Source organism: Megachile rotundata, chromosome 14, assembly GCF_050947335.1.
Source record: "Megachile rotundata isolate GNS110a chromosome 14, iyMegRotu1, whole genome shotgun sequence".
Taxonomy (NCBI): Eukaryota; Metazoa; Arthropoda; class Insecta; order Hymenoptera; family Megachilidae; genus Megachile; species Megachile rotundata.
The window spans coordinates 13,795,842-13,818,941 of NC_134996.1; the positions used below are offsets into that span (position 1 = coordinate 13,795,842).

General features: G+C 39.7%; 3 protein-coding genes across 7 annotated transcripts; 2 read left to right on the forward strand and 1 right to left on the reverse strand.

Annotated features, from left to right (window-relative positions):
* Positions 1 to 4,296: 4,296 nt before the first annotated feature.
* On the forward strand, positions 4,297 to 16,759 carry LOC105661746 (uncharacterized). 4 transcript variants are annotated; one of them, XM_076539475.1, is made up of 4 exons: positions 4,297 to 4,373; positions 8,638 to 8,720; positions 9,821 to 9,911; positions 13,194 to 16,759. In XM_076539475.1, exons 1-4 carry the CDS (start codon positions 4,297 to 4,299, stop codon positions 16,087 to 16,089), a joined length of 3,147 nt encoding a protein of 1,048 aa, XP_076395590.1. In that variant the 3' UTR covers positions 16,090 to 16,759. The 4 variants fall into 4 exon arrangements, with proteins under 4 accessions (XP_076395590.1, XP_076395591.1, XP_012150846.1 ...); XM_076539476.1 differs by having other exon boundaries at positions 9,824 to 9,911; XM_012295456.2 differs by lacking the exon at positions 4,297 to 4,373 and adding an exon at positions 6,087 to 6,354 and having other exon boundaries at positions 9,824 to 9,911.
* Positions 9,924 to 13,184, forward strand: LOC143265750 (uncharacterized). The gene has a single exon (XM_076539482.1). It carries the CDS (start codon positions 10,315 to 10,317, stop codon positions 12,397 to 12,399), a length of 2,085 nt encoding a protein of 694 aa, XP_076395597.1. The 5' UTR covers positions 9,924 to 10,314; the 3' UTR covers positions 12,400 to 13,184.
* Positions 16,668 to 20,576, reverse strand: LOC100879101 (uncharacterized). 2 transcript variants are annotated; one of them, XM_012295423.2, is made up of 6 exons: positions 20,401 to 20,576; positions 19,171 to 19,662; positions 18,813 to 19,060; positions 18,148 to 18,718; positions 17,585 to 17,804; positions 16,668 to 17,493 (listed from the first exon to the last, which is right to left on the reverse strand). In XM_012295423.2, the coding sequence occupies exons 2-6, from the start codon at positions 19,660 to 19,662 to the stop codon at positions 17,336 to 17,338; spliced, it is 1,689 nt and encodes a 562-aa protein (XP_012150813.1). In that variant the 5' UTR covers positions 20,401 to 20,576; the 3' UTR covers positions 16,668 to 17,335. The 2 variants fall into 2 exon arrangements, with proteins under 2 accessions (XP_012150813.1, XP_076395599.1); XM_076539484.1 differs by having other exon boundaries at positions 17,354 to 17,493; positions 17,585 to 17,799.
* Between the last annotated feature and the right edge of the window lie 2,524 nt (positions 20,577 to 23,100).

Consider the following 23,100-nt stretch of genomic DNA (forward strand, 5'->3'; position numbering starts at 1 on the left):
TATTACTTTGTCAATTAGTCCCAGGAAGTGAAACCGGAAGTTTAAACACGGTAATTCATCCGGTGGGAGAAACAGGGTTACAAGGACAGTCCTTTGATTGCTTTTAGAGAGATGCCGGTCTGTTAATGAATCTTGCGGTTGACAAAAGCTCGGAGACTAATTCAGGAAGTGGAGGAGAGGAAGAAAGCGAAGATCAAAGCGGCGAAAGCGGAGAAGAAAGGAAGAATCGATCGTTTTAAGAAATTTTATGAGCCGTGAAATTCTTCGAATGTTCGCAGAGGATTTTCTGCGCGACGTGGGAAGAAGAGAAGAAAATCTTGAGATTTTATGAGGGAGGAGAAAATCTTGAGACTTTATGAGGGAGGAGGAAATCTTGAGATTGCACGAGGAAGATGTTAACGATCTCACCGAAGAAAATATACAGTTTTCTTCTTTTACGAAGGCTCGGGTTTCGAAGGTAAGAGATACTTGTGCGAATGTCTTGTGCGGTGAGGATTTGAAGAACAGCTCGAGAAGAGATTAATCTTCGCGGAGGATACGGAAGAAATATTGCAGGTCTTCTTCTGAGAAGAGCCTTGAACATGAAGAAACTTTTCTTACGTGAAGAAAACTTTCGCGAAAAAGAAACAGACTGAGGTGCGAAGAATATCTTGTGAAGAAGAAAGCGGAGAACACTCTGAAGGACTTTGATTGACAGGTTCAGAGAAGAATATTTCACCTTTGGAACACGGACTTTCAAAGGTACGAGTTTGTTCTAATTTTAAGTAATTTATTACTGCAGAGACTTACATTTGCTATATGGAAATTTTCTCACTAGATAAATTATCACACCTTTCTTTGAAATAATATTAACATTTTATAGATATAAGGACACTTAAAAAAGCGATCTGAAAGTTTCTATTCCTAGAAACGTGTCCTCGTTGCATTAAATTACAATAAACAGTATTACTTCGAGTGAAGAACAAGATTAATGCCAAATATAAGCACTCTGAATATGTTACCAGATTCGTAAAATAAACCATTCGCTACCGATATTACCGAAGTTGTAAACTAGAACCTGATAACGCATTGGTGGAGGCACCTAGTTTTATTCGATACGAATCGATAAAATGTCGAATAGAAAGTTGTACGAACAGGAAGCTCTAAAGTTCGCTTATTTATAGTCTTCCAAAGAAAGGTAGTTGTAAAAGTAAAAACGGAAATGAGTCGGAGAATTATGCATATTATTAGAATGTGGTAGACTCTCGTTATATTGCCGTTGAGGAAGTTATTGAGAGTTAACTAAAAAATATTCTAGCGATGACATAACGTGTGTAATTTGTAAAAATATTGTGTGTGGAATTAGGTTGCGTAGAGTTGTAACGTGTGGCGATAAAACGCGTGGCAATATAACGCGTAGAAATTTACCAAGTGATCAAATTTCCAACTTGAAAATTTTTAATAAAATTTAACTCCGAAAGTTAGAAGTCTAAACTTTGTGGAATTAGGTTGCGTAGAGTTGCAACGTATGGCGATATAACGCGTGGCAATATAACGCGCAGAAATTTACCAAGTGATCAAATTTCCAACTTGAAATTTTCCAATAAAATTTAACTCCGAAAATTAAAAGTCTAAACTTTGTAGAATTAGATTGCGTAGAGTTGCAACGTATGGCGATATAACGCATGGCAATATAACACGTAGAAATTTATCAAGTGATCAAATTTCCAACTTGAAAATTTTCAATAAAATTTAACTCCGAAAGTTAGAAGTCTAAACTTTGTAGAATTAGCTCGCGTAGAGTTGCAACGTGCGGCGATATAACGCGTGGCAATATAACGCACAGAAATTTATCAAGTGATCAAATTTCCAGCTTAAAACTTCCCAATAAAATTGAACCTCGAAAGTCTAAACTTCGTACTAAAAATTTCTTCACAAACTTCACTTCATTCTTCTTTTCATCACCCAACAATAAAATGTCATTAACGAAACGAAAAGCAAAGCAAGTCGGTAAATGATCACGGGAACCGGTGTTAACGAGCAAATTATTTCATCAGCGTTTTTGCTGCTCAGGAAAGTGCGTGTTAATTGCACCTCCATTAATTACATCGTGTCTAGAAAAAAGGAGTGTTTGTAAACATCTTCACTACAGCCATTCACCGATCATTTCTTCCGTGAAATTCCGATTAACTCGCTATAATTCTTCCACGGAATATCCACGATAGTTTCATGCGTGGTAGAACCGTGACTCGATCGATCGCATTGAAGATGATCGAGAAGTCAATTTTGAAGATGGTTCAGTTTCACCTGTCAATTATAATATCTGTGTCAATGTTTTTTGCAATTCTCTTGTTTGTTTTAAGAGGTTCTTTATTTGGCCTTTTACCGAGGAGGCTCGTTAATGATGACAAAGAATAAAACTTGCGAGAAAGCTGATGACGATTGCAGAACGGTATTTTTCTTTCTTGGAAGAGATCAAGTGAGGAGATTTAGGTAGTGATTGATTCTATCAATTTAGTTGATGGAAGATGGAAATGTAGATATGTTCTGGTTTCTACGGTGGAAATAGATTTAGAATCTATTTGAAGAGAAACTGGGACTATTGAAATGTAGGAATCGAGGGACTCAGTGTTCTAGAAATACTGGGATCCATCTAGGAACCTAGTAATATATATAGGAATCTAGGGACCTAGTAATACAGGGATCTAGGAATTTAGAACATAACAATTTACACACGTTCCATTATTATCACAAATGCAGATTTATTAATTTCTTCTAATTCCTTCTAATAAAATATCAAATCGTTAGTAATTAAAATTGGTTAAATTCGAATAAAATTTATAACTAAGATCGATCACATTAAAGTAAATTGCTTTATTGTCAGAAAATTCGTGGGAACAGCCTTGAATAATGGTTGTGTAATACAAGCAGTATGTACGTACGCATTCACACCTTTTTCGTGCTGGTTAATTATCACGATGAAGTTAATTGGTATCATTCCACGGAGTCAATGTCACTTTTTCCTTCTTCGGCGTTTACGCTTCCTCGAAACTTTCGTTCTCTTCTCGACCAATGACCCCTCATATGTTCTTTTATTCTTCTCATGCCTCTTTTTCAAACTTCATTTTCTAACTCGTTAAAAATGAGTCTTCTTCTCATAAAAAATTTTCTAATTACTATAACTTATCAACTTTCCGTTAGTTTATTATTAAACTTCTCTTCTTCGTACACAGAATATTTTTGCAATTACCATAACTAACGGGACTCCATCGCATCCCCTGCATATCTAAGAATTTTTCTTCCTTACATTTCGCATTTCCATCTTAATCAGTTCCATGCATTAATTGCAAGAAATCTTAGTCCGAGACCAAACCAAGATAGCAAGTTACAACCGGATGTTGTTGTATTTTCTTTGCCTCCTCTTCACAGTCTTAAACCAGTGATTCTAATTAATCTTGCATCTATTTAACGAATCTGCTCTGCTTTTCTTGCGTGATATTCGAAGCGCGAATCGATAATCAATTTAATAAATCGCCGAGTGTTTCGGTCGATAACGGTGCTCGCTGCGGAAGCGCTCCCGTTCCTCGATAAGCGGATGTTGCTTCGTAATTATTCATTACGACACGGTGACGTAACGTGATCGATTGTAGGTTAATCGACGGAGAATATCTGATACGATTTTTTCAAGAAAATATTCTGATGTTGGCCTTCTTTGGTTACAAAATTTTATCTCTTCAGACGTTCATTCTTATACTTGTTGTCTTTGAGGAATTTTCTTTAAGAAAATTCATTACATTAAGGTACACTTGAATTTGTTAACAAAGTTCTTATCTTCTTGTATGCTTGTACATGATCAACTAACAATTCAATCTATCAAAATAAAATATAAATGATCACCTAATAATTTAGAGAATATAAATGAAACTTGAATGATCAGCTAATAATTCAATGAACGCAACTGAAACTAAACAATCACCTAATAATTTAATGAATACAAATGAAAACTGAATGATCATCTAATAATTCAAAGAACGTAAATGAAATCTAAACGCATACCTAATAATTCAATAAACGCAACTGAAATCACGAACTAATAACTCAATCGATGAAAGCCTGAAGTAAATGCAAATTGAATATGAGTACATTCACGAAAGGTAATATAGAAATGCATAGAAGAGAAATTTCCAGAAGCGACATTAAGAAGAATGGAGGGTATTAATCAACGGTGTACCCTTTTTCCTTTTTCAGTGATGGAACACACGTCGAAATTGCTCGGACGACATTAACGTCGACAAGCGTCGCGTCGTTTGGCAGCAGATGGGAAAGGTATCTATGGCGGTAAGAAGTGCCGCTATGTCCTACATAGAACCATGGCTGCCCACGATTCTGGGACGGTAAGCACGTTCTCCTATTATAATACATATATCGTACACCATCCGGGAGGTGGTCCCTGAGAATTGACTTTTTTCACCCTTGCATACACCGTCCGCCATGTACGTCTAACGTCCTTCTCTTCTTACCAACCTTCTCGTTATTCTTTACTTGGAACTAGTTTCTTCGTTTGTTCCTCTAATTATAGTACTTGGAATTTATCGCTCGACTTCCGTACTTCTTTCTTATTTGGGATATGATTGCTATTGTCGTTTTAATCGGGGACTCCACGTTTCTGCTTTTTTATTTGGGAATGGTTATTGCAATTTTAATTAGTGGTTTGGGTAGGGTGGGTTTGGAACAGCAGAGAGTTGGGAATATTTCGTTGGAATTTTGTTAGTACTTTGTTAGCACTTTGTTAATACTTTGTTAATACTTTGTTAATACTTTGTTAGTACTTGTTAGTACTTTGTTAGTACCTTGTTAATACCTCGTTAGGACCTTGTTAATACACTAATAATTTATGTAGAATGCGTAATATTTAATCCACATCCCCTTCTAATAACATCACAACTATACCATAAATCTCCTTCCTTCTCCAGTCCCACTAATCACTCTCCTAATTCCCCTTTTTCCGTATTTCACGGATTAAAATGTTCTTCTAATCATCAACACCGCTAATCGCATTAAACAGGTGCATTTAATCCCTGAATCCTGTTGTAATTATTTTATCTCCAACGCAGGAAGCATGTTACGTTATCTACATACATTAACTTCTTTTTGTACTTTGTGATATCATCGATGCTATAAAAGAAAATTGATCCACCGCTTCCTGAAAGTATTAATACATGGAATGTTTGCATCGTAATCGAACGGCGAGGACAGTCTGTGTCTTCATTGCTACCGGAAGTCCACGTTCGCGCGCTTACTGCGACAGTTTCGTTTCGATTGAATGCCTCTCATTCAGAACAAGTTTCTCCTTGTACCAAGTGAAATTGCATCAACGTTCGAAGTATCATCTCGTATCGCTTATTATCTCACTGTCTTCTATTTCTTGGAGACATCATTAATCGATTTACAGATTCTTCGGAAATTATCTACGTTTGATATGAGAATCGAGAAATTCCCATAGTCAAGTAAATTAATTCGCTATTTAAATATCTCGGATACTGTTATCCGTGTTCATGTAACTCTCATATCTTGTGCGCATAATTTAAGTTGTTTCCATGGATTGGTATGACAAAGATCATGTGGATGTCTGATAGGGAATTGGGGACATATTTGGCTACTTTGGAATTTCAGAACTTAGGAAGATTGGAACCTTGAGATTTGGTTGTGTAGGAAATTGAGGACATTGGGGTACCTTGACAATTCGCAACTTTGGAACGTCGGAACCTAGGAATGATCCAGATAGAATAGAATTTTGCACTCTAACTAAGAAAATTGTGGAATTCAGCAAAGTTCACAGGAAGTACTGCAACGAAGCTTCCGAATGTCGGCCAGCATTTTTCTATCAAAACGATTACGTCACTCAGGCATCCAGGTGTCCCAGGACGTTCAGATTCACCCAGTTCCCGAGGTGATCGGCCAAGGTAGTCACGAACACGCTTTAGCATACACATATTATGGCGGCGAAGGTTATTCAACCCGAGCAGGATCTCGTTCGTAAGCAACGGAGTAACGGGTTCCCGATGACTCGTGCATGGAGGCGCCTCTCCACCTTGGTGGATTACCCGGTGGCCAGCTGCGTGCACGCGGCTAGCCTTCTCCAACCTTCTCCTCGAGGATTCAGTCAGCCGTGCACCATTGTCGAAAGATCGTCCACCACGACACTCGGTTCCCTTAACTTCTTATCGTGTACACCCTCGCGAATTTTTTCTTGTGAACTCTAGCTCGTTTTCTTCTTTCAGTGCTCTTTCTTCTTTAGTGCTATTATTTCTTCTTTTCGGTAATCGCGTGTGATTGGTGATTTAATGCGGCTTCCAGAACGTGTCTGAAGATCAGGTAAGATTTTGGGCTCTTCCATGAAGGTTTTTTTCTGGTCCGAAGAAATCTTCCTTAAAATTTGTCATGTAGGATTTTGTTTTCTGGATTTGATTGTTGAGAGGTTATGGAGATTTCACGGAAGTTCATTCTGGGTCTTTCTGATGGATTGAGAAGTCAGATGTTGAAGAAATATTTCTTCCCAATTATGTTGGTCAAATAAAAAATTTCCAAAGAAAATTCTAATGATACTCTGAACGTGTTGGTAGAAGTAGAACATGTCTTCTGACGTGAGTCCTCTGTCTTCAGTATCTATTCAGAAGTTCCTCGTATACTAAAGAAATATTTCTGCCCTACTCTACTCTTCGATTAAATATCCAAAGAAAATTATCAAAGTATAAACATCTTGAAAAAAATTCCTTCCCAATTTTCAGCATCAAATGTTCCTTAGACACTGAAGAATCCTTTCTTCCCAATTGTACCTCCATCTTTCTTCCTACTCCAAGTTCTCCATTTAACGGAACACATTGTCTAATACGAATTAAAAGATCGAGGAACCTCAAAGGCGACCTAGAAATTCAATAGCCCAAAAACCGCGACGATAGTTTGATACGCTGAAGACGGTCCATCAGAAGAAGACAGCGTGACGGGCCATACATGATTGTGATCAACGATTGTTGAAACGGGCCTTGTTTATCGTTATTCGGAATACATATTAAATATGCTGTAACGGTATGTTGACTGTGATAGGCAGACACACATACTCGGGGTCATAATCTCACGTTGTGGTCTCAGATGGTGGATAAACTTATGGCATAAATTGGATTTCAGTGGGAACAATCTTCGTATTACTTACAAGTTCACTAATTTATATCTGTTACAACTATCGATTATAAATTGTCAATCAGGTATCATTAGGTACCAATTGCATCTTTCAGTTATGAGCACAGTTACAAAGTACTGATTAATGAAGTATTTTCCCTGTTGATACTTATTGATTACCAATGAATGAGCGACACATAAAACATACCTTAACGGTAGTTAAATAGTTAGTATATCAAAGCGTATGCAAACGAGCACCTAAGGAAAGACCGATACATACGGTACCGTTATTGGACATCAATATGACCGAAAAAGAAAAATGCAACGGTAAAAAAGTATGCTTTTACGGCGTTGTGTAAAAACTGACGGCGATTAAATTGGAATGTCAGTGAGCTTCGATGTCCGCTATACGCCCGAAATTATACCGCGTGGTGATATAGCAGTAATAAATTTGATATAATCGCATATATTTGACCCCACAGTCGTTCCGCGTCATAAAAGATCGTAAAGCAATTATCGATTCGACCGACATCGCAGAAGGAACAATCGGTCTATGAGAATCGAATACGAACGATCACCTCGATCAAGACCTTGGCTACGGAAATCCTCGATAAAATATTCGTCGCGTGTTGCTCTTGAAAACAACCTAAGCTCATTGCGTCATTCCTTCATGATTTATCTCCTGTTATATGTTAATTTCATACTGTTTTAGGGTGCACTATTCATTAACACGTTGGTCGTGTTTTTATTACAGTCAATTTTTATTCAAATCTGTTTTCGATAAAAGAATCTCTTCCTGTATAAAAATTTTATAGAGTATAACATTATTGATCCTTCAGAATGTGAAAGAATTTTTCATTTTGGAAAACGAGAAGATTTTTAATATCGTCCTCCGTACGTCGTCTTTACGCAACCTTCTTTCGCGAACTCGCTTCACCTTGGCCGGAGGTCAAGGTCGTTTTTTTCGCAAAATAGCAGACCAGTTTGCTGGTTCACTGCTCTGTCATTCCATTCTCGATCTAAATCGTCGATCGAGATCAGGTTCGGATCACTGGGTCGAGGAGAAACGTGCTTCTTTTCTTTCTGCTCCATAACTTTTTCATCTTGCGCTTGCTGATCTATGAACACATTCTGCTTTCAAATTTATTGTTCAATTTCTATCAAAAATTATTTGCGTTTATATGAGGAGTATTGTTTAACCCCTTATCTCTTATGAGAACTTTTGTCTTGCTTGAAAAAAATATTCTTCATTAACCAAACATAATCTCACAGTCTACCATTTCTTGACAAAATATTATAATTTTCTGAGATGTCAAAATTTATATTTATTGAAATAGTATCAACATCAAATTAATTATTTTTGTTCTTTTAATATTTTTATTCTTTAAATAGTGATTCAGACGAGACACCCTGTACATACAATTTCATAAGCAGGAATAATATTCTCTTTAAGAATAATTAATCGTTTTTGTTCTGTTCCAGTGGGAAAATGCGGATGAAGTTGTTGAAGGTTGTGGTGGTTCTGCTCCTGTCAGGCTCAGGAGATGGCAGGCCACAGAAAACCGGTAAGATTTGCAATTTTTTGCAAGTATAAACGTTCAAGAAGCAAATGCGAACGTCGTAGGATGCGTTCATCGAGGAAATGATCGGGAAAAAAGAATGGAAAGGAAGGGGCGGTCCTTCTCTTGAAAATTAGATGCCTTGATCGAGGAATAATCATCGCAACGACACTGTATTTATTTTGTTGCAAATCAGTTAATGAGAACGTTGTTCGCTTCCGTGAAAGTTTCGGTCAATGGGATGACCTGTTTCTAATTCTCGATCAATCGATATGGAATACCTCACAGAAATTAAAAATTATTTAGTTACATTTCCCAAATTTTTAAATCTTGAAACTTAAAACTCTTGCGTGCATCAAGAAGATTGCTTCCTGTCGTGAAAATAATGTTGGATCAATAAAATTTTACGTTCGAGAAATGCATTGCGTAGCATTGACAAAGAGTGCACGCAAATTGCACGTTGCAACATTTCATACAATTTCATCGCCAATTTCTTAAACGATCAATTTCTGACCTGGTATGCATCGACTCCACATTTAACGTTGCAATATTTGGTTTCATAAAGAGAAAGTTACTTCTTTCTTTTATTGTTCTAAGATTCCTTGTTTTAGTAAATTATCTGTCGTTGTATCGATAACAAATTGTTATGAAATTATAATCGGAGCAATAAAATGAAAAAGTTCCTCATGAAATTTTTCTGATAAGTGCAACGATAAACGTAACGCAATTAGTGCAATTAAATATTTTATCAATTGTATTAATTTCATTACAAATATTTACTGTTCCTTACGTCTCTACATAATCGTTCTTCCAATCTTTCTCAATCATAATTATAATTTTAATTACACTCATTTCGAACAAACTCTTAATTAAATTTAATGATAACCAGTGAGAATGATTCTATATAAAAATAATTCAACAGTTTCAGCAGAAATGAATGAATTAATTTACTGTATCAAGGAAGTGATTCAATCAAAATTAATTAAAATTAATTACGTACTAATTCATTTGATATACACGACGTTAATTGCGCAATATATCGTAACAGACATTAATCATTTATGAACTGTTTAATACATATTGATGAATATGTTAATTTGTTCCAGAAGAGTCCATTCAGCTTCATCGAACAAAATCAAGCATGGAGGAATGGCGACCTCGATCCTCCAGCATCCAAAACATTCCAGAAGATAGCAGGTATACGTGGAATTCCGGAAGTAGTAAATTTCCATACACTAATTACCGCTCTGCTATCAATCCCCTTACCAATCGTAATAACCCGATCAAAACTAGTATACCAAGGGTCTCGAATTTTCGGAATTCGCAAAGATCTAAACATCCGCCATTTTCTCTCGGTAGAATAAATAATCCACGTGTTGTCGATAAAGTAAGATCGAGAGAGCCCATTGAAATTCCCCTTCAGCGTTCTATTCTGAACGAACAAATAATTGTGAACAATAGGTCTAGAAATGTATTTCACAAAATTCCAAGAATCAAGAGTACACCCTCTTCTAATAAGAGTCTGATAGACTCGAAATTGAATTCAAACGCGACTAGAGTTCCTTCGTCGAGAGTCGTTAAATTAGGTGGACCATCGACCATGACAATTTCCTCGAGAGATTTCCGTAATTCGAATGACAAGACGAGGACGAGCGAGATTGTGAATAATTCAGGGTCCAGCGTATCCTTGGTCCACAATTCAGAACTGTCGGAGAAGCCAGAATTTTCGACCGATTTCGACAGAAACTTCAAGGTCGAGTCGACAACTCAGTTCGATCACGTCGCGGCCATCAAAAAGATCACCAGCGCACTGACTCACGGGAATGCCAAAAATACTGACGATTTAACCGTACCTCAAAGCCCACCCACCGATTCTAACCGTCGCTGGATCTCGAAGAACAAAACGAAACGTAGACCGGTATCGAAAAGACCCCAAAACAAGAACGATCCGAACCTGAAGAACTGGCCTAATGGAGCCATCGAGAACGCCGAAGACTTCCACTATTACGACACGTACACTTCTTTGGACGATGATCTGAAGGCTGAAGAGATGGTGGAGAGACCTGTCTGGAAAAAGAACTCCTCTTTCGTGCCGGTCTCGAAACCCAGTCTTCAGGAAATCGTTCACTGGCTAAAGATCCCTGCGTTCATGACCAATGGTAGCCATATCATCGAGAGTGATCAAAGTAACGGTCCTATCAGCGTTGCATTTGATCCTGTTTATCAGAATCTTGAACCTAACAGACCTGCCAAACCTCAAAATGTTCAAACGTTTGATCCTGGATACCTTTATCCCGTTTATTTACGTCCTGACACCACGGAGGCTCCGAGCTGGATGCTGTTGAAGAATAAGACTGTTCACAATCCTCAGACCCAGGTGTCACAGAACACCGTGGTGCATTTGATTAATATGGATTCGGGGAAGATTAATAGGACTAAAGTGCCTGATGGGTCTGGTAGACCTGTAAGCTCTGATAAACCTTTAGGGTCAGGAGGAGCTTTGGGTTCTAATAGACCTTCAGGCCCTGGGAGACCTTCAGGTAACAAACCTTCCTTTGGTAAACCTTCCTCAGGCTCTAACAGACCTTCAAGTTCCAACAGACCTTCAAGTTCCAACAGACCTTCAAGTTCTAATAGACCTTCAAGTTCCAACAGACCTTCAGGTTCTAACAGACCTTCAAGTTCTAACAGACCTTCTAGTTCCAACAAACCTTCAAGTTCTAGACCTTCAAATGCTACCAAACCTTCAGGGTCTGACGCCGCTACTTCAACCTCAAAGCCAGGTCCAAATGTCCACATAGGTTTCACGTCATACGACGAAAACAAGGTCCCCGAAGAAAAACCCCAGACTCCCATGGTGACTTATGACCACAAGTGTCCCACAATCCTCATCAACTCCTACACAAGAATCAACAACACCATTCAGAGTAAAGAAGGTTGCACAGACCTGAATATCATCATCAACTCTCAAGTGTTCAATACTAACACCTACCAAACTACTTCCTCGCCTTTGGCTGACCAAACTTATGAAGACACTGGGTCTAATTATCGACCTGCTTCTTATTTGCCCCAGAACGATTACAATCCTCCGAAAGATACACAAGTTCCCCAGCAAGTGGAGGTTGTACAGGACACTCATATCAGTATTTCAAGTCCAAGTGCAGCGAACGAAGCTTTAGAGGATAGTGCAGGTTCGGTTGGTGACTCGGAAACCGGTCAGACAGGAAGTTCTTCAGGTTCGAACACTTTAGTGAGACCAGCAACGGACACGGGTGTTCCTGATCCGAGTCCTAGCGCTTCTCCATCCTCTTCGCCGACGTTGTCCTCGGCGTCCTTGCCGTCGACGTCTTTGTCCGACGACGACGACGATGACGATTACGATTTGACCCCTGGTGGCATCATGGAGTCCATAGCTTCCGTTTTCACGTACTTCACGTTCATTAATCCTTTGCATTATGGATTCTTCAGCATAGCAGCCGCACCCTTCACTGCTATGGCCGCTGGAGTTCTTGGTATAGCCACGTTTCTTTATCCCTGGTTGTTTCCCAGCTCGTTCGGCTTCAGAGCCAATAACGATGTTGTGGATAACTTGTGGTCGAACCTTGAAGAGGTGGTCAAACAGTCGATGCATAAGTATGGAGGGTTGAACGAGTGGAAGAGTAAGAGGAAGAAGAGGAAGAGATGAAAGTAGGATGTTTGACTTCTTCTTGGATTCTTGGAATTTTGGAAAAGTACAAGTTGAGGGGCTGATACGTGGAGTTACAGGGTTATTTGACGAATTAAGTGACATTTAATAAGAATTGAAGAGGTAGTGCACTATGTTGTATTTAACTCTTCAGGGCTTGGTGGGAAGATTTATATTATAGAAAATGTGACATATTATTGAACCACCCTGTATATATATTTTCTAACAGCAATATTTTCCATATTGTTATTAGACGTAGATGTGTAATGTCTCGAAGCAGTCGAATTGTAAGATTTTATTCATCTTATTAACGCGAAAGGTAAGGGGATAAATAGTAGACAAATAATCTAATTTCTAGAAGATAAAGTTTAACCTCGCCAATAGTAGCTTTAATACTAAGTAAGTATGAACAGTATTACGAACTCACATTGTAACAATATTTATACCTTATAGTTATTATAAAATCAACTTATAAGTTAAACTATCAACGCATGAATTTTAAGTTAGTTTTAGGGCATTGATAGCGCTTGTGCCAATCGATGATTGTACTTGAAATAAACCATTCAAACGAACAAATTTGTATTCTTATTTTTTATTATTGTATTAGTTTATTGTCATAGTAGAATAGATTTGTCCCCATATATCCTATCCCAATGTCCTAATTAAAATAATCGAACAAATTTTCAAACTTCCAAGTTGACATAAAGGTAAGGACCAATCCTAACCTAAATCTTGATGTCAATCAAACATGTTCCTAAGTTCCACACCAACTAAAATGACGGATCTTCTTTCAGTTCGCAACTCAACGGTACGCAGCGTCACCTGAAGGACCTGCAGAAGATAGATCAGTCCTTGAGAACAGTCGCCACTCAGTTGCTCAACGTGACGAACCCTGAAGAGCCCGCCAAAGTGCTCGACAACGTCATCAAGAAACCTAACACTCCGAAACCGTCTAACAAGAGCGACAGACCGGTCGAAGAGATACCACCCAGTAATGTGCAGTCCATGACCATAGGTTTTGGCAGACCCATCAACTCGAAGTTCAGCTACTTCGAGTCGGGTCATCCAGGTCAAGCGATGGCCATGACGGAGGAGGAGCTCGAACGAGAGATGAGTTCGACGCGTCTCATGTCTGCGTACAAGACCCACCCAACGACCACCGGCGGAATTTCGACGTGGATCCTGCTGAATCCTCCGTCGACCACTGTGAAGTCGACAGAGGTGGACAAAAAGAAGCAGCCGTTCGAGAACGAAATACGAGTCGAGAAGCCAACAACCCTGATGGAGAAGGTGGAGACCACCGAAAGAGTTACTGAGAAGTTCACGATACCTGTTACCACCGTCACAGTCGTCGAAGAAGCATCCACGAAGACCATCTCGACCACGAAGAAAACGACAGAAAAGGTTCACAAAGAGGAACCTCTTCAGAGCACCACCAAGATGCCTCAAACTACAACGAGCATTCCGGAAAGCAAAGAAGCTGGCACCACCACCACGAAGAAGATTCAGCACGTGAGAACGACACCCAAACCCAAGATCGCTACCATGAAGACCACCGTATTATCGAAACCTGCGGGTTCGAAGACGTCCAGGCCAAATCAGCAGGCCAGACCCAAACCCGCGAACAGAAGGACCACCATTAAGCCGGACATGAAAAACGACAACTCATCGACTGCGAAGGTTGAGAAGGTGACGTTCAGGCCCATACAGATGATCACCATCCCGAAGACCAAAGTGGAGAGCACCGAGAAGCCCATGTTCGTCACGAAGATCAAAGCCTCGGTCCTGATGGACCAAAAGACCACCACGTCGCCTTCGGTGTCCTCCACGACGAGCCTCGATGTGACCACCACCTCGAAGACGGCTTCACCCAGCGTGGAGCTCGTCGAGGTGACGATGAAGCCTAAGGTTGGCTCGAAGGTCAGCAACGTGCTGAAGGTGCAGCTGAAGAAGCCGGTGAACGAGTCGAAGATCGAGGAGCCCAAAGTTAACGCACCGGCGGTAGAGAAGGTTCAGAACGTGAAGGATGAAGTGAAGAACGATACCGATAGTTTGGACGCTAGTAGGATAGATCTAATGAAGTTTGATTTTAACCCTGAGCTGACGAAGATCAATACCAGCAGCGAGAGTGTTACACCTGCCACGACTACTACGTCCACCACCAAGAGACCCAGGAACAGCTCGAAGAGGAAGAAGAACAAGGTCAGACGACGAAAACCGGCTACTGCAGCTACTTCTACGACCACGGTTTCGACAACGTCGACGGAGAGCGAGTTGATAGTGGAAGACCCGATCGTCGAGAACGGAATACAGGAGTCGAAGATCGTTCCCGAGACCAAGGTGGCTACCAACTCCACCAAGACCAAGAAGAAACCTCCCTCACCACCATTCGGCATGCAGATCTACAACTTCTTAAGCCGTGAAGTGATGCCTAGCTTCGGTGTGATGTCCCTGGTTGGACTAGGGTTAGGTCTGGCCTCGTACTTCCTGTATCCGTTCGGGGGAACCATAGCTAGAAGGAATTACGAGGTTGAGCCGAAGTACAAGTACAATTTTGACGAGTACGGAGGAAATTATGGACAGAGCGAGGAGGAGGTTCTGGCTAAGGTTCTTCAGGGTATGACTCCAGAAGACAACAAGTACCCTGGCTCTAAGGACTACGATAATTACTATCGGTACCAGCAGTATGACGGATATGAAACTCAGACCAAGAAGACTGATCAGAGACACCCTTCTGGTTCTCCTATTTACCGACCTGAGAACACTGCGTCGATCTTGAAGTATAGGAACACGGATTACAGGTACCCCGAACCGCAGAGTACTCCGATATACTATGACAGATCTAAACCGGAGTATGTGGGGGGACAATCCGACCCGGCGAATCGGCAGTTCGTTGTGGGAAGTGTCCCCAAAGAGTACCCACCCTACAACGACAAACCCGTGTCACCTACGCCAGGTCAGTTGGCCAACAGCTACGAGCCTACCGAAAGCAGTCAGATGTTCGAGCATGACTTAACGCAGAACTTCAACTTCCCTGTGAACCCTGTCCAGAATTATGGGCAGGTTCAGACAGCCAGGCCTGAAGAGACGTACGAAGAAGTGGAGATCACGCCCACTGCGGTAGCTGTGGAGCATGGACCAAGATCTTTGAAGGTTGAGCATTCCAGAAGGAAAAGGGATTCTGTGATTCAAGTGATTCCTTCGAAGAGGGAACTTGAAGAGGAGGAGAAGGAAGATCTGAGTAACGAGATCCTCAACATCATTGACTCTGCGTTGCCCGAAGAGGACGAACTTAGTAAGAAGAAGAGTGGGCATCCAGACTTCGGGAATCAAAAGAAGAGACAGAATGAAGAAGAGTCCACCACGAAGAGTGAGGCTACGAAAACTAGTACGACGGTGAATGTAGATACTACTGCTTCAACAGCTAAAGTCACAGAGCCCTCTACTTCGTCGACGACAGAAATCGCTGATGATACAATGACGAGTCCCAAAACAACCGAGCAGAGCAGCACGGAGACTGATTCGACCACGAACAAGCCGGACGAGCAGAACGGTTTCACTATCTTCAACTTCGTGAAGAAGATCGCTGAGATAAAGTTCAGACTCGGTTTGACGCTTCTCAAACACGCCAGCGAGAGCTTCGCCAGATATTTGGGCCAGGTGCAGAAGAGGATCAACGGGGACGAGTGAAGAGTCTCTTCAGAGATTGTTATAATGGACTGATGCGACGATTGCTCCGTCGCTTCTTGACAGATGCTGAAATATCTTCGCGTCTTTCAAGAATTCTCGAAGGATAGGTCTTTGCGCGTTGAAGACTTTGTGAGAGTCTGGACACCTGAAATATCTTCCTTGTTTTTGGTGAAGAAAATCTTGATTAGGATGCATATTGGATTGTACACATCTTGCAATGTTTTCTCGAAGAAAAGATGATGTTATTTGAGAATTATTAGGAATTTTAGAATTATTTATTTTAAATTTTCTTCGATGTAAATTTGTTTCCTAATAGCAAGGATTTCTTTCTTATAAAAATAACGAAGATATTTTAGCTTAAGGTACAGACTCATTAACAATTATAATACTCGGATTAAAAAACTCTCTTCATATTTTTTGAACAGTTAACCTCAACATGTTGGACAGATAAAATTTTGGTTCATAAAAAATTATTTCGTTATAAAATAATTTTTTAACCAGGATAAAAATGGGAAGAGGGTTTTGAAAAGACTTCCAGCGAAAAGTTTTATTTTACTCGTCGACGTAACTCCTTTGAATATCCTTCGTTGATACTTATGCTTTTATTTAAGTATTTAAGCGAACGAAATGTAAAGTATATTATAAATAAACGTATAAATAAATAAATAAATAGGTTGTCAACATAGTACCCTGACATATATGTAAATATATGCATGATCAAAATTAAACAATATTTTCTCTATTCCCTATAGGAAGACGTCTGTTCAATAGAATGTAAATTACTACTAATTATAAATAAGTGTCATACTTGTCTCTGTTAATTATATAACATCTCTAAGTTTACTATAAACAAAGAGCAATGAACATTTCATATTTGCAAACTGAAATTTGTTAAATTATTTAAGCGATTCTGTTGTCAATTAGTGACAGTGAAAAAGATGGCATTGTCTTGCTAATTTGCAGTCTGTGAAAATGTGTTTCCCAAGCACAGAATAATTAAACTATAATCTTGATATCTATCATAATAAATTTATCTGCATAATATTTCTTCTTGAATTTTGGTTCATTGCTCAAAGTATCTAAAGATAAAATATTACTATACCTAAAGTGTTCTTCAACTTCAATTAACATTCACTGTACGAAGCTTCAAGTTTCTAAATTCTCTTCGATCATTCACCTTCATTTTTCTATTTTTCACCATATTCTCACGAATTATCGAAGACTTTCTCTTTCCACATTAATTTCTCTATCTTAGCCTGGTATCGTGGGCTTGACTCGTGGGACCATGAATATTCATTACTGAATCATCATAATTGAGTAATCTTGATTGGGAAGCTTGTAAACCCCTCTTTCGACGGCCGAGAATCATTGGAATCATCATCGCCATAGTTGCCGGTAATATTCCTGAAAGAATTAATACAAATCCTCAATATCAATCTTCCTACTTGACACTTTCTAAAATCTTAAAAAAAAAATATGGAAAAGTAAAATTAACCTGCGCTAACGGCAGCCAAGACAGCAGAATTAGACGCTTGATTTCCCAGAGTGTTTCTGATGGGTCGCTTCTTCAGGATCACCGGCAGAGTTTGCTTCTTCATCTCGTACTCCTTTTGACTCTGATCCACGCTCTTGAAGGTTTTCTCGACTTCCAGAAGACCGCCGTGCGATGTCGTCGTGTTCGTGCCGTTGATTGACGGTAACACCGTCAATCTGACCTAGGGAAACGATATTTCATCAAGGCACTGGGTCTTCTAGGCATAATTAATCCCCACGATATTACTAAGGATTAATTATTACTAAGGAAAATAGTCTCAGACAAGTCTCTCCAGAGATTTTTTCAAAACCAAATGCAACAGAATAACAAGATTTGTTCGCTAGAATTTTTTTTTGCACGTGCTGTAATTCCCTTACGCAACATCCCTCTCTACATCAGTTACATCACTATTATCAAATTACGTAACATTCATCTACGAGATAATTGGACAACTAAAATCCTACCCGACTAAAAATCCATAGAAACTACAATGAACTTCAACTTCTTTGATCATCTAGCCTAACCTGTCTCTTTGAGGTCATCACGGTGATCGCAGGATCAGGCTCCTCTCCCTTTACTCGTACGACCCTGCTGCCATTCTGTATCGGATTGGTAGTATCGATCTTCATCGACCTCTGCCTAGACTTCGAGTAACCTCTGTTCGTGGATAAAAGCACCCACTGACCGTCGCTGTTCCCAGGATAACTCTGAGGATGATTGTTCACGTACTGATACTGAGAGAATCCTGGCCTCTCTGTGGTGGGTCGTAGACGGTCGTCGTATCTTGTAGGGAAATCGTGCCAGTCGTTCTTGTTCTCTTCTGCTTGGTTCTTGTCAGGGTATCTGTCGAGGTACTGATAACCTGGTTTCGCTGTTTGGGGTCTGTTCCAATTGCTGGGGAAATTAGCTGGACGGTTGTCGGTGATTATGTCGCTGTTGGGACGGTCCGTGTACTTGTTCCATGATGGCCTCTCTGGCGGCCATTTTTGAGCCTGATTCTCATCAGGCTTCTCTGGATAATACGATGGCCGAGGTGTAGGCTTCTGCCAGGGCTTCTCGTTATTCTCTGGCCAGTTCGGTTTTGGCTTGTCGTACCTGTAGTTATGTGGTTTTAATGATAATGAAGGTTTGGAGATATTAGGGTGTTAAATAATACACCTAGATTTCTATGCTCATTCTACATGCGTACCATGGTTTATTGTTTTCGTAGATCGGTCTGACAGAGTAATCCGAAGCCCACGGTTTCGCCATACTCGGTTTCTCCCATGGTTTCACTTCCGGCCAAGGTTGTTGTGTACTGGGAGTCGCCTGCCATTTTGAAATCTTGCTCTTGGACCATGGAATTGCCTCTAACGTAACCCAGCCATTTCTGTCCTCGTACGAATTTGCTCCGTAATATTTGTTCCTCTTCAGGGTGTCGTTTAAAGTATCGCTTATCTGAAATAAATAAGATGTACCTAGAATTCTACCAAGTAGTTCTAACTCAACCAGGTAGTCCATTAGTTCTACCAAGTAGCCTTTAATCCTAATATCCTAAGAAATCTCACCTCTTCTTCAGACAAAGTAGCATTAGTAGTATCCTCTTCAATTTTATCCCCCTGCGCATATGTAGTGCTACTCGGACGAGTAGTTTGAACATCCACCTCCAGGCCAATGGCCTCCGAAGGTTTGATGATCCTGAACGGATGTTTCTGATACTTCTCGGTGCTGCCCTTGATCTTGTTCGCATACTCCTCCAAGAATTTATTCAGCACATCAGGATTGAACGTGGAGGTCTCGAACGTGTTCCTGGACTCTTCCTCCATTCTCGGAAACTCTTTCATCATTCTCTGAGCATCGTTTTCGAAATGACTTCTCGTCTCATCTTGCAGAGGACTCGTTGTGGCGATAGGCTGCTCGAGTACTCTGGAGTTGTCTGCCCTGGTTTTGAATGAATCCGAAGAGTTCGTTCTCATCTTCACGAAGAACCTGGTGCTGCACTGGCTTCCGCTGAAGGTCAAGGTGACCAGCAGCAGGAAGATCGCTCCTCTCGGCGCCATCTGAAATGGACGAAAGTGTACACTTGCACTTTCGTAACCTGTTCACGTTTCGGGAGGTGAACGGCCACTTCTCGGGTCACTGTACAGGCTGCTCCAAAATTTTCAAAGTATTCAAAGAGATTTTCTTTTTATTATTATTGGAGTGTCAATTTTAACAGACTATTAAGGCGAGATGTAACCCATTTTTTGAAAAGACGTTGACCGCCATTTGGATGACACTCAAGTTTACTTATGCCAGTCATCCACTTTATACTGAAGGATAAACAATTTTGTTGAGTAGCTAAAATTAAGGTAATTAAATCTGATAAAAATAAAGTAATTATTCTTCAAGATTTCTGAAAAGATTAATTCTCTTGCAAACATGCTGTGTAATAGTTACATTGTTGCAGTTTATCAAACGTCAGAATAATATATTTCACAATTACCTTTCTAATTATCTAATTTCTTATCTTTCATAATTACAGTCTTCTGCACTTTCTTGTAATGATGTAAACACTTGTTACTTCATTATTATTTAACCTTATTAAACCATTTTGTGCCAATAATAAATTATTTAACACAAGGTCTACCTTATAAAATATTTTGTGGACAAAAACTTTATACTAACACGTATTAAAAGCTATGCAATCTGATGAATTTGTCATGATCGACTCGAAGCGATCTTTGCAGTATAAAATCGTTCATCGAGAGAAAAATGCATTGTAAAGCTCAAAAGAAGTCACATAACGCGGCACTGACCGTCAAACAGCTCCTTTGTCCTTTGGCGACTTTCGATTACGCCAACACGAAGAATCGTCCAGTTGCAACGGAAATCCGTTAGAAAAGCACCGAACGACCAATGAACCGGAGAACACGTCGACTCGTTCTCGACCTCCACTCTTCAAGGTCTGAGATGGCTCTGTCGCCGAGACGTTGCCCTCGTTTGCTTTTAATCCAGGTCCCCACTTCCTGCTCGCTTGGTCCATTTTCTATCTTTCTCCTAGCCTCACGTTGCACACGTTGTTCACGCTTTGCACACCTTGGTCACCTGGAGAACGGACGCGGTCTGCGTTCTTCTATCGACAAGATCTCTTCTTGTTTCTTCCTTCGTGATAATTGTCCTGAGATCAACTTCGTTCATTTGGATACGGAATTGCCATACATCCACATTTACATCTTTTTCTCTGAGATGCTGATTTTAGAAGAATATGATGATCTTTATATTCTTTCTTGTGGGAAATTATGGATGCTCCATTATTTATTATTTTCTGTACAGACAAATATCTGCACTAATATTCGAGATGTATAAAATTAAAAATCGTTGAGGTTGCTCAAGTTTCATAAATGAAACTTCATAAACTTCTTCAACTCTGACATCTTTCAAGTTTTATCAAATTTTACGTGCTTCAAATTTGTCAAATTTACTCAATGTTTGTCGTACGACATTTTCCAATCTTAAGATGTACAAATACATGTATGCACAAATGTGTGTATGATTGTGATAATGTTATTTCTGCTTGAGTGTAATTTTTTAGAAAATAGAAGTCCAGGAGTTCAAGGATTTGGAGTGCCACCAAAAAAGAGAAGAATGTGATCTTCCCGTTTCTGCTGAAGACTATGAAATAGTCGGGATTCGTCATGCACTAATTGTTACAGCGTGGACAACAGCGTGAACAGCTACCTCGCACCATGCTTTTTCTCCCTGGTTCTGATATGAAATAGTTGTAAACCTTTTTGATCGACCAGCAATTCGCATCGATTTTTCCGTACCGTTTGAATCGATCTAAGACGACGTTTAATCAACGACTGATCCTCGAAACCGGTTTCTTCGAGTTGACACTTACTTTCAAGTTCCTCCACGTTCATTGCTATCGATTCGTACACTGCTAATTAAAGCTTATTTAACCCAAATTTCTTCTTCTCTTTTATTATTACGCACGAAATTTATGAGAACCTGCGATAACTGTGTCCAATTAATTTCTTGCGTATTTTGCTTTTTGCTTATGGCTTTTAGACGTTATCTGCAATCGCTCGATATCAGAAATAAAATATTTCTAGCTATTTATGCTTGAAGAATTTTCGATATTAAAATTTACTGTTACTTGACAGATTTATATTAATTCTTATTCAACGAAATTCTAATTCTATTAAATTGTTATAAGCTTTTGTCTGAAGATTTTAATGCGTCCTACAAGAAATGCAAACGCAGTCTGGAAATCTCGCCGTCTCATCGCGTTTCTAATCGCAAATTGCTCGGGAACACAATTGTACAATTATCTCGAGATCTCAGCGAAGGACCTTCTATTGTTGCAGGAAATTTATTGCCTATTTCGTCCATTAAGGACACCCGGCAAAAAGACGTTGATCCAGTGGTCAACGATCGACCGAGGATCGTTTCGTGATTTTTGCGCTTTCTTGGCCCAGAAACCTGCGGTTCGTTTTTCCCCCTTGCCGTGAAATTTTACGTTTCCGTTTTACGACTTCCGATCCTTGGATCCTCATTTTTGCATCCTCGACCTAGAAACCCCTCGAGAACTGCTTCTCGTTCCATTGTTATTCAAATGGTATTCGAACCATGCATTTCTAAATAAAATTAAGGCTATACAAATCTATTTTAATGGTAGAAATAGGTAAGATCAAAAATCACAAAATATAAAGGATAGATTAAATTTACTGACAGGTAAAAACCTTCGATATTAGCTGCAGATGAAAGATTATGAAAAGACTTAGCAAAGGAGGATTATTTTAATCGTTTGAATAATCCTGAGTGCACAGGGCAATTTCCGTTTTAACTGTTGCAAGATTTTTCTCTTCCGATTCCGGTCTGGCGGTCGGTTGGCCTACTCGAAACCGGAATTAGGTCATTCGAGGCGTAGATAACCGCAAAAAAGAGCATCAGGACTCGTTAGTAAAAAGGAAAAAACAGAAAACGGCTGTCGAGTACAGGGAACGTCTACTTTCGTTGTCGGCTAACTCAAACGGAAGGGGAACACCACGACTAGCGAGTAGGCTTTCCTACGTTAGTAGAAGTCCTTATTCTTCCCAGATTTCTGTTTCATCCTTCAATTATTTAATTAATAGATTTAAAAAATTTGAGAATGTGTACATTTACAAATTTATGAATTTCAGTGCTTAACGAGCAGTTATCTAGCGTCCAGTAACCCAACGAGCACTTATCTAGCGTCCAACAATATAAAGAGTAATGCAACTTAACGTGTTATAATCTATCGTGCTATTATTTCGATTCGCAGCTAATATTTTCAGCGAACTTGCCGTCGAAAGTTCCATGAATCCCGAAGAAAAGTGCGAGGCAAAAAAGATGGCGGTCATCGGGAAATGCGTGTTACAGTTTTTCCTTTTTAACGAGGTAATATTAGCGTGAAAAGTGTCCCAGAATTAGATGAGAAATCTGGTTGAAAACGCGTGTCTGTCACTGATACATCTTCGTGATCCGAAGTG

What these genes read in the sequence shown, in the direction of transcription:
- LOC143265750 (XM_076539482.1), top strand. Translation starts at nt 10,315, where the DNA reads ATGACAATTTCCTCGAGAGATTTCCGTAATTCGAATGACAAGACGAGG.
- LOC100879101 (XM_012295423.2), bottom strand. Translation starts at nt 19,662, where the DNA reads ATGGCGCCGAGAGGAGCGATCTTCCTGCTGCTGGTCACCTTGACCTTC. An exon ending in TACGAAAACAATAAACCATG is followed by an intron (nt 18,719 to 18,812) that starts GTACGCATGTAG and finishes ACATAACTACAG; the next exon opens with GTACGACAAGCCAAAACCGA. An exon ending in TGATGACCTCAAAGAGACAG is followed by an intron (nt 17,805 to 18,147) that starts GTTAGGCTAGAT and finishes TCGTTTCCCTAG; the next exon opens with GTCAGATTGACGGTGTTACC.
- LOC105661746 (XM_076539475.1), top strand. Translation starts at nt 4,297, where the DNA reads ATGGGAAAGGTATCTATGGCGGTAAGAAGTGCCGCTATGTCCTACATA. An exon ending in TGGCAGGCCACAGAAAACCG is followed by an intron (nt 8,721 to 9,820) that starts GTAAGATTTGCA and finishes AATTTGTTCCAG; the next exon opens with AAGAGTCCATTCAGCTTCAT. An exon ending in AACATTCCAGAAGATAGCAG is followed by an intron (nt 9,912 to 13,193) that starts GTATACGTGGAA and finishes ATCTTCTTTCAG; the next exon opens with TTCGCAACTCAACGGTACGC.